We start from the raw sequence: 10,917 nt of genomic DNA, 5'->3' as shown, positions 1-10,917 counted from the left end.
TATTTTGAGAAGTTTGGGACTGCTTTGCTTTCCCCTCTTCAGAATTATATGCATTTGAGATCCTGATAAACAGTATTTTACTCTTTCAGAAACTCACTCATTAGTAAACAGCATGTTTTTTTATTCAGGATAAGAGCAAAAAAAGCATCTTGTGGTATCAACAAGAATTCACAGGGGTGGCACCTGCAGCAGCAGCGGGAGTTACAGGGTGACTCATCTTCCCCAAGGATTAACCTGGAGCTCTGCTGTTGCTCTGCTTCCCACTCCAAGTGCCTGAGCACAGCAATGCTAATTATTCCAGCTTTGTTAACTGTTTCTCCCGCTCCCAGCCAGAAGTTAAGCTCAGCTTACATCAGCTGCCACCTTGACAAACACAGAGTATATTGCTTTGGTGATGCAGAGGAAAACCTGCCCAGCAGACAGGCAGAAAAACAACAGCACTTGGGCATCTCCTGCCAGTGACAAAGGCACAGCGTGTCGAGGCACAGGTACCCAGGCCTAAAACACCTGTAAATACAGAGCTGATTGGAGCAGAAAGGGCATAAGAAACTACTTATGGAGTTATGCTGGCCAGTGGGAGAAGGGCACTTACATCAGTGATCTTGGCATTTCAGTTCCACTGCCTCGTCCCAGATTTTATAGATGTCAGACTCAATGCTGGTGGCAGCCTGAAGAGTCTTCCCTACGCTTCCTCCAGTTCTTCTCTTATTAATCCGTTCTACAGGGGTACAAAACAGGAAGTTTAACAGCTTGGGTTATGTGAGCTGAGGCCCAGCTGCTTTGAGGATGAAATGTAAGCCCTTATTGACACAACAACCACTCCAGGTCTGCACAGAGCAGCACCAACAGGTAAAGCACCAGTGCAGCACCCTCTGTTAAACACCTCTCATCCCTGCTGCTAGTTACAGACATGTCATTTCCTGGAGAAATAAGGTTGTAGATCTGGATAAAATGCAGCACTTTGGGTTTTAAAAAATATTTTTAGGAGAAACAGATGTAGAGCCTTTTCAGTGCTTTAAAGCAGTGCAACTCTCTGCAGACACAGCCTCATAACAACAGCAGCCCATCAGTGACCACAAGCACGTTGTATCCATAACTACGGCATGTTTGTGCCATTCCTGGGTGGCAGAAAGACAGTTTCACTAACAACTGTTTCTCATCAATGGGGACTGGTTTAGAGAACACGAGCCTGATTTTCAGGAGCCCCCAGGACACTATTCCACTTCCCTTGCAGGGCTACAGACCCATTTTGTAGAAGGAATAATTCCAAATGTTGGATCACCTCTACCACAGCTGGCTTTCTCTTCTACTTGAAAAGGAAGTTTTGGATTAGAGGTGTTCCATCCAGGACAATATGGATAAAGCTTATTTAAGATCACAACCTGCTTGTGCTCCTTCTGAGAGGCTTTCAACTTCAAAGATTGCGATTGTCCACGTTCACAAACATTACATACAAGTTCTATAACACACTCAGTAAAACAAAAAGGTTCCTCAGCAAACCCACTCTGCTAACACTGCCACAAGCTACAATACACAGGGAACTCAGTGCTGCAAACGTGGGCTGACCCCGAGCTCGCCCCTCCCAGTCTCCCTACTCCGTCACACCTAGGAGGCCCTGCAGGATGTTTATGGGCAGGGGGAAGACGATGGTGGAATTCTTTTCAGCAGCAATGGTGGTCAGGGTCTGCAGGTACCGCAGCTGGAGAGCAGCAGGAGACTCTGTGATCACCATGGACGCCTCCTTCAGGGCCCTGGACGCGTTCATCTCCCCCTCGGCCGCGATCACCTGGGGAGGCAAACGGGTCAAACTGAGCTCAGTCCTCAAACTGAACTCAAAACAGGAGAAACAGGGAATCCACAGGCTGACCTCAGCCCTAGGCAGGTACCACGGCCACTGCCCAGCACCCTGCTAAGTGACCTGCCCTGGGCACCAGTCACAAGCCCTCCTGTTTGCTCTCCAGGCCCCAGTGCCTGGTATCCTCCCATACAGAATGCAGGATCACAAAAGCTGGCATCAGGTCTTGAGAATGCAATGCAAGTATTCATTCATTTATTCTAACTTCAAAAGCTTTTGTGCCTCTTCCAGCACTGCCTCTCAAAACCAGAGGCACTCCCCACAGATAGCTGAAAATACTTTCTCCCTCAAGCTGTACTTTTTTGAATCTACAAGGGCTTGAGAGGGAATGGTGTATTTCTTACGTGGGAAAAACCAAATCCAGCCCCCAGGCTGATGTCATTACCTTGGCTCTCGCCTCCCGGGCAGCCTCTGCTTCTGCAGCCATGGCTCTCTGCAGCTGGACAGGTAACTTCACATCCTTGATCTCCACACGTTCCACCTTAATGCCCCAATCGTCTGTTGCCTCATCAAGTGTGACCTACAGAAGGCAGAACAGGTGAGTGAAGCCACACACCTGCCTCAAACTAATGCCCAAATATGGAGAATGACCAATAAACCAAATGAATTCTCTTCAAATTCTCAGACCTTCAGGGCTTTAGTATTTGTAGTATGATGTGACAGCTCTTGGAGTACAACTGTTTTAAAGTAACAAAATCCCCCAGAGCTTGATTAATGAATTGAAGGAGCTCTGTGGCACAGTTTCCTTCCACAGTGAAGGACTGACACAAGGATCCAGGGAAGCCATCCTCTCCTGCATCCCTCATTCCCACGTGCTAGCCCCAGTGCCCCTTAGTGCTTTAGTCCCTCATTCTTATTTTACAGAGTGCCCTCACTTATCACTTAGAGATAAGATAAATCCCCACCTTTAAGTTATCCATGGGATTGCTGCTTTACCTGCTGTTTGATGGATTGCTCCAAGATGCTCCTACCTGCATGCTGTGGGCAATCTCCTCACGGTCAGAGAGGATCTCAGAGAGGCTTTTGGTGCCCAGGACATTCCTCAGGGTGGTCTGTGCCAGGAGCCGGGTGGCTGAGTCAGCGTTGGTGATGTTTGCCACGGCCAGGGTGGCGTTCTGCACCCTGTAATAAACCACTCCATCCACGTTGACTGTCACTGAATCCTTGGTCAGGATCTGAAAAGCAGTGGGGAAAGTACAGAATATTCCATAAATACAAGGTTAATTATTAGGACAATCACGTGTTTGTTTTACTACACCAAGTCCTGGTTTCCCACTGTCTCGAGAACAAAGTCCTTATGCACATATGCTGCACGTGAATGTGCCCCAGTGTTCACAAACCTCCCAGTACAGCTCTGCAAAGCTGAGACTAAATATGGGATTAGAAACTTGTCAGTGAAAAGCACATTCCATTCACTTTGCCCTAATGTTATTTTTAAACCACTTCCTCGAATTCACAGAGGAATCTGCAAGTCATATCAGTGACAAGAAAAAGAGAAAAGGCAGAAATTATTTACTCTGAAATTCATCTTCTCTTGAGAAGGTTTAACCAGTGATTCTGGCAAGGAATCACACCAAGGCAGGTCCCCGTGCTGCCTTTCAGTGAGGTTTCACCCGGGCTGTGTGAGGCAGCCTGACAGCAGGGCTGTGGGGACTGTGCTGCAGAACTGCAGCCTCCTGGGACAGGAGGGTGGCACTGCACAGGGGAGCTCAGAGAACCAGAGAACCTTGTTCCATAGTACACAATTCCCTTCAAGATCTACCTGCCCTGCCCCTTCCCAAACTACCTCTTTTAGCAGGTTTTTCATAACACAAAAGCTAAAGAATGACTAGCATGCACAGAAATCATGTTGAACAAATAAAAATTGATTTCTGCCTCTACGTAAGGAACACAAACAAACCTAAATCCATAAGGGTATTTTAATCAAGTCAAAAGAAAAACTGGATTACTGATGGCCTCACTAATGGTACATCAGCAGCTGCAAGCACATTCTGCCTGCCAGTGATTAGGTTTCTCCCAATTACCCTTTAGAGAGTACCAGGACAGCTGCCATTTGTCTCAATCTACAACTAACCACGAGCAACAAGCCCACGAGGAGATCTGACAGGAAACAGATGCACCACACAGGTTGAAGGGAGCATCTCTGTGTCTCAAAATGCACCTGATACATGAGTGATACAGTTATAACCATCAGGATACAATTGTTCATAACTTATTTTTAGAGGGACGGTTGGGTTTTATTCTTTTGTGATCCATCGAGCTGGCAGCACTGAGTTCAGCTGGCTTAATGCTCTGGAGACATTCTGCAACAAAGTTAGGATGTCCAAGGAAAATCAGACCAGCAATCAAAGTAATTTTTTTGTTCTTTAGGACCTGCCATGAGTGGCAGCACCTTCATCATGTTCCTGTGCAGGGCAGGGCACAGGAGCCACATGAACACCAACCCAACAAAGGGAGCTGACCACTCATTCCCCCAGATGCTATAAATAGCATTTGATATATATTCCAATTTCATCCCATTACTTGAGCCAGTTGATACATGTAGATAAATTGGCACAGGACAGATCCCTGCTGTGCCTGGAAATCTTCCAGATTTCACAGAAGCAATTAGGGAATGTTGTATGAAGCCCAGCAGCCTTCATTCCAAACCCCTCCCATTCCAGCTCTCAGGCAGTATTCAATTATCTCATTTGGTCCTCAGAGCATCATCTGTTTTCCTTCAGTGCTCTTCCCTTACTGGATGACATTTCTGAGGGATATATGAATTCTTCACAACATGCTTAACCTGCACAGGGCATCTGTACTCAATCTGCACATTACCCAATACTGAGAGGGGAGAAGGAAAAGCAAAGAGCAGAAAATTCTGCAAGGACTTTAGTAGATGCAAAGGCAAATGCAAACTCACCTCCTGAGGAGGGATATCAAAAGAGATGGTTCTCATATCAACTTTGATGAAGCTGTCTGTGCAAGGCAGGACAAAAAACAAACCTGTGCCAAAAAATCCATTCAAGAAGATGTGAAAATGGGTCATTAGAGCAGACAAAACTTGTTACTGCAATAAGGTGAAATCCAACTGCTGTGGCTGTGCAGCTCTTGGTGAGGAACTCAGCAGCACAACACTTGTCAGTGGCTTCCAAACCAAGGTAAGATTTTCAAAAATGCACACAGAGAAACTTCAATGTATCTGGGTATCACTTACTTAGAGATTTTTAACATTTGGAAATAAAACAGCCCCAGAACTATTAACAACTACTTTTTAAAATGATCCCCACATAGTTACTTGTGGGGCCTAATTCTGGCAGATATCAACCTCCTGCCTTCAGTTCTGGTGGCTCACTGAGATTCTTCAGCTTTCCAGCAATGTGGAACATTGCAAAGCCTGGGTGAAAACGAAGGAAGAAGCTATTGCCTCTTTCTGTCACTTTGAGCAGCAGGAGCAACAGCTGAAAATAACAATCCTCCAGATCTCAGAGTTTCTAACAACTTGTCAAAACTATCAAATACTCTACTGGCTTCTGTTACTTTTGAAGGCTATCAAGGCTTTCAGACTCATTGGGTTCAACTGATATATCAAACTTCTTTTTTCAAATAACCCATTTGATGCCATTATTCCTCCCTTTACATTTAGTGCTTTTGATTCTGCCTGCAGCTCATACATTACCAAAGGAGAGCTGGGTAGAATTAAGTTTGCTGCCTTCTCAATCCAGAGTACAAATCAGAACTTTATGAGCTGGAAGAGACCCATGAGGCTCATAAATTCCTGTTGTAACACATCCTCTTACTGGAAGTTACAGAATTCTTGAGAAATCCATTTGCCCCTTTACTGCAATGTCTCTGCACTGTTATTGTTCTGCTGATGACTAACTGGAACAAATTGCTGTCAGGACATACCTGGTCCCCTTGCTCCCCCTTTCAGGATGCGTCCAAGTCGGAAGATGATGGCTCGCTCGTATTCCTTGATAATCTGGAACAGATTGTTAGATGTCACACACATGATGGATTCCAAATTATGTACACACCAGGCTAGGACAGTCTTGAGTCTCAAATTTAATACACATTTCTCTACTGGCTGCTTTGGAGAATTTTAGCTAAAACTTTATTGTCAAAAAGCAAAGAGCAAAAGGAAAAAATCAGGACAATAGTCCACAAGAAATATTCCTCAGACTCTCAACAGGATGGCACCTGGGCAGGTTCAGGCACCAGCAGCAGCCATCAGGAATATCCTGGCAACAACACAACAAAGTGCAGCATTTGTGACCCAGCAGGGATTTTTCCAGCTCCAATTCTGATGCCACATCAGCCAAGCCAGGAGGAAATAACTCCTCCTGTCTGGAAACTGCAAACATCAACCTCAGAGTGATCACAGACAACACTGTGTCTTCAAATGTGTCACATGCAGCCACATCTGTGTACGTAATTACAGATTTCAGTTCTCTAAGAGTAGTTATGGGTTCTTGCAATTATTCTGATCCTTCAAATGAGCTTATTTACTAATTGCAGCTGGGCAGATGTAGTGAAGACACCAATGCAGGAATTATTTTGACCAAATATTATAATACCACTTTTATTTTTGGTTTGAATGCACTGCACTGCTGGGGTCTACTATAGCTCAAGAAAGAACAGAGCTAAATTAATTTGTGTTTATTTTTTCAATAAATCAACTTGAGAACAATAATAGGAAAGTTTTAATCCACCTGAGCAGTGAACAATTTTACCTTTATGCACATCCATACTGATATAGGAAATGTAAGAACGGTGAAAAAAACCGAGACTATCACCAGGAGCCATCCACAAAAACCAAGGCCAGTATCAACATCATCTACAAAAGAGCAGAAATTGTCACTTTTTAAAACCAAGAGTGCCAATTAAAGTGCCTAAATTGGATATTTATGTTAAATGTTCCTTGAAATAAGTCACTGTTAGCACTACTCCTCTGGCCAAATGCATTAGGTTTAGATCAGAAACGAAATTAAAAGCCAAATTCTGCTTTGATTTTCATCAGTCTCTAAGCTGTGCGTGACAGCTGAGGGCAGAATGCTGTCCAAGCAGCATTTATGCAGAAGTGTACCAACTCTGAAGTTTCAATTCCCAAATGCATTTCTCTCCCCCAGGTTCTTCTAGCAGAGTGACTCACAGGCAGCAGTGGAAATCTTGTTCCTTTGTTTTCTGCCGAGTCAGAGGAACCTCATGTAAGGAGTAGAACACAAATACCCCCCAGCCTGCCAGCTCTGGGACAGCACTGCTGGAACTTGGGTTCTGTTCCAGCTGTAACAGGTGCCCATCTGAGGAAACCACAATTCCCACACCCGTTGGATCTGGGAAGTTGGATAAGAAGAGGTGCAAAATTAGCTGGACATGAAATAAAACCTCCATAAAGAATTTCTTGGCCAGAAACTCCTGATGCCTTATTCCTCTGTCAATGGAAGACACCTGAAGGTAACTCTGGGATCAAATAACGAGCTGGTGGTTTCAAAAGCTACCCTGCTAAAGCCATGCCAAATGTGGCCTGGGAGGCATTCACAGAGCTACAGGAAGTTTCTTATCCTGCTGCCAGGAGCCTGCTGCCAAGCAGGGATGTCCCAGGGTGTCCCAGCACTCACAAATGTCACCTTCCTCCTCTGGAGATTCGGAATTTCGTGTAGGAGTCACACCTCAAATGATGTCACAATTCAAGGTTGAGCAAAGGGGATGCTTTATTTAGCACCAATGTGTTGTTTTTCACAATACAAGAAGGGAGAGAGATGCTGTCTTGTGGAAAACTCTATGAGATACAAGAAACATGCCTGGCATTTGTGGGATGAGCTAGTTCTGCAGCTCCTGGAGGTGATCCCCATCCCTGCCCACCCCACAGGCTGAAAACAAAGGTTTGACCCCACACTAAGTGCTGGCTGACAGTATCCCTAAACCTGCCACTGGGATTTTCTCTGAGCTAAAAGGCAGGCAAGCCCCCACCTTGAATTTACAGCCTGCTGCGGTGGGCAAGTCTTAGCAGGCAATAAAAAAAAAAGCAAATATTCTTGAGCAACCTCTTTAAGAGATAAACCACAAGGTGAAGGGCTATTAAAAAAATAAAAAACTTAATTGAATCAGCCTTCAATGCCTTTAAGGCTGACTGGAACAGTTACCATTACTTTAGCAAGAAATTATCACTTGGACCATCAAACTGTATTAAGAATTTATAATACACACTTAGTGCTGGAGGCTAAGATGGAAGGGGAAAGTTCTCGTTACAGCTTGAGGTGTGGCACACGGTTCATTTGTGATTTATTTCCTTCTGCAAAGACTCCACAATCCAAACAAGCACACCACTGTCAAACAGCAAAAATGTGCCCCATGAAAACAAAATGCCAATTTCAAAGTGAATTACGTGTCTTCACAGATGCTTCACAGAGCATTTCACATGGGAAAACCCCAAAATTTCAACATCCAATAACCAAAACTAGGTCTAATGCCACTTACTCTACATTTTATTGTGATCACATGAGAGCTGCAGGAGAAACCACCTCAGCAGCGTGTTCAGGAAAGGCTTGCAGGGACAAGACTGGCACCGACGTGACCGTAGTGAGGCGTTAATGACTAACATAGTTACATGTGAAATGCAGATCCTCTCCAAAGATACCAGAGTCAGGATGTGCCACTGGGCACCAGGGCCAAAGAGATCCACAGTTATTTATACAACAACTCAAATTACCCAGCCAAAGGCTTCGTACACAAAGCTTTCTTATAAATACATTTCCTTCTCTGGTTGTAAACGAGAAAAGCATAAAATAAATCAGGACTTTTCCGTTGCCTGTTTCTGAACAATGGAAGTAACAGGAAAACACTCCAGCTTCCAGGGAGTGAAACTGCCAGTTGTGCTATCTCAGTGCATCATCTCCAAGATGTCCTGACCCACGTCACACACCCTACACCTCCTAACTGTTTTGGAAGGACAAAACCCATGTCAATTACGATACCAAGAAGTAAAAATTCAGTACAACTCATTGCCCCACCTGACACTTCTACCACTTCCTCCAGTCACACCTAGACAGGATTTGGCTGTGGTGAAAAGCCACAGTAGTGTCAAAAAACAATCTCTAAGTTCTCCTTGTTCTCGTCTACTGGTTCAGCATCCCAGAGATTACTTCTGTTGACTCTGCTTGTCATCATTTCCGTAGTTTCCCCCTTAGTGACCCGAGTTACTGCACAGGGAAGGAAACCACGCACCACAGAAACCCACTCGAGTTACGCCACCGGGGCAGCTCGTGGTGATGCTCCGGCACGTTCCCGACGGCGGTGGGAGGACCTGCCGGGAATCGCCACCGGAGGCCACGGTACCCGAAGGGACAGCGGGGTCAGCACCCCGTTAACCGGTGCTGGGGGCTCCACATCCCCCGTTAGCCGGGGCTGGGGCTCAGCATGCCCCGTTAGCCGGGTAACCGGTTCAGCAGCCCCCGTTAGCCGGGGCTGGGGCTCAGCATGCCCCGTTCGCCGGGTAACCGGTTCAGCAGTCCCCGTCAGCCGGGGCTGGGGTCGCTCCGGGGCCGCCGGTGACCCCACGGCAGCCGGGGCTCAGGGAAGCAGAGGCTGCCCGGGAAGCGAAGCACAACCGCACCTCGCTCCTCCCGCGGGCTTAACTTCGGTGGAGCATCTTCAAACTTTCCTCCTCGACTAAATGAAGCAATAATTAAAAGCGAAACAAAAAAGCGGAGAGAAAGAGATACGAAGGCGCCCCGCGAGGAGCGGCCGCTGCGGGGCCGTTTGGGGACAGCCCCTGCCCGCCCCCCCTGCAGCCGTTACCTGGAGGCCGCCGGGGCTTGGCTCCGTACCCCGCTTCCTGGTCTGCCATGGTCCCCGAGTCCCCTCAGAGCCGCCTCGGCGTCAGTCCCGCGTCCCCTCCGAGCAGCCTCTGCGCTGCCCCGCAGTCACCACCACCTCTCCCGCCGCCGTCGCCGCCGTCCCGTCGCGGCTCCCTCAGCGCCGCCTCAGCGCAGCCGCCACGCGCCCGCCCCGCCCCGTCCGCGCGCTCCGGGGGGGGCCGCGCGCGCCCGCCCCCGCCGCCAGGGGGCGCCACTGCCGCTGAGGGCGTGAGGGAGCGGCCATGGAGCGACCCCTGCCCGCCGCCGCGCCCGGCCCGGGGCAGCGGAGGGGAAGCGGCTGGAGGGCGGCCCTGGGCTGCAGGCAGGGCAGGGAAGGCAGGGAGGACCGAGGGGAAGGCACGGAGGACCGGAGGGGAAGGCACGGAGTGAGCGACCGGCCCGGCGGGCAGCCATCGCCTGAGGTGAGCATCCCGTCCTGAGGGGAGCAGCGAGGAAAGTTCCAGATGCCCCGGGTTCGTGCGTCGTTTAATGTTCTGTGAGGTTTTAATGCTCTTCTTCCCCACGTTCTCTTACTCTCACGTGGAGAGTTGGGATCTTTCATCCCTTTTGGAAGAGGCCAGAGTAACAATTTCTGCTGCTTTCCAAGGTCCATCCACAGAGACAAAGTCTGTGTAAAAGTACATCACCCACACAGGCATTGCATACCAGATTGTTAAAACTGACAAGAGTTCCAAAGTCGAATTCAATATTAGTGTGAATTGTTAAGTCTATAAATAATTCCTGGCTATTCTTTAACCTTTATTTCTCTATGGGATATTGGTAATTAGTGGGCACGTGCAAACGTGCATCTATCACATTACACTGCGTACTGAGAGAGTGCAATTGCTGCTCCTTCTTCATAAAACACTGCAGCCTATGAACAAAAATGGTATTAGACTACTAAAATAGATTTCTTTTCAGTGTTGATGTTATTCTGTGTTAAACTCTTCCTTTGAAGAGCCTAAATGGACAGCCTGAATCTTGCTGTCCATTGCGTTCCTGATGAGCAAAGGTTTTGGTTTGGTAGCACAGTTGGTTGAGGCAGAAGGAGGAGTGGAGCTGAATGCTAAATGTAGTCGTGGTTCTTGCTGTCTCCAAGTGACAAGAACAGCACTGGAGAACAACCAACGCTTTCTCCAGTGAGGGTAGGACCCCTCTTGAACACTCTCCCTATTGCTGCTGTGAGCCCCTCCTACCACACTTGTGCCAGTTGATTTCAGACTG

The 10,917-nt window shown here is 47.4% G+C and overlaps 1 protein-coding gene across 2 annotated transcripts; it reads right to left on the bottom strand.

Moving 5' to 3' along the window:
- Nucleotides 1–104: 104 nt before the first annotated feature.
- On the bottom strand, nt 105–9,823 carry STOM (stomatin). Of its 2 annotated transcripts, XR_009489072.1 has the most exons (8): nt 9,635–9,823; nt 6,571–6,674; nt 5,747–5,819; nt 4,761–4,843; nt 2,827–3,030; nt 2,241–2,375; nt 593–1,786; nt 105–507 (listed from the first exon to the last, which is right to left on the bottom strand). XR_009489072.1 is itself a non-coding variant. In XM_059865437.1 (7 exons), exons 1-7 carry the CDS (start codon nt 9,681–9,683, stop codon nt 1,592–1,594), a joined length of 843 nt encoding a protein of 280 aa, XP_059721420.1. In that variant the 5' UTR covers nt 9,684–9,823; the 3' UTR covers nt 105–1,591. The 2 variants fall into 2 exon arrangements, 1 of the variants encoding a protein (XP_059721420.1); XM_059865437.1 differs by having other exon boundaries at nt 105–1,786.
- Between the last annotated feature and the right edge of the window lie 1,094 nt (nt 9,824–10,917).

Source organism: Haemorhous mexicanus, chromosome 21, assembly GCF_027477595.1.
Source record: "Haemorhous mexicanus isolate bHaeMex1 chromosome 21, bHaeMex1.pri, whole genome shotgun sequence".
Taxonomy (NCBI): domain Eukaryota; kingdom Metazoa; phylum Chordata; class Aves; order Passeriformes; family Fringillidae; genus Haemorhous; species Haemorhous mexicanus.
The sequence above is the reverse complement of the archived record's forward strand: the minus strand, read 5'-3'. Positions and strand labels throughout refer to the sequence as shown.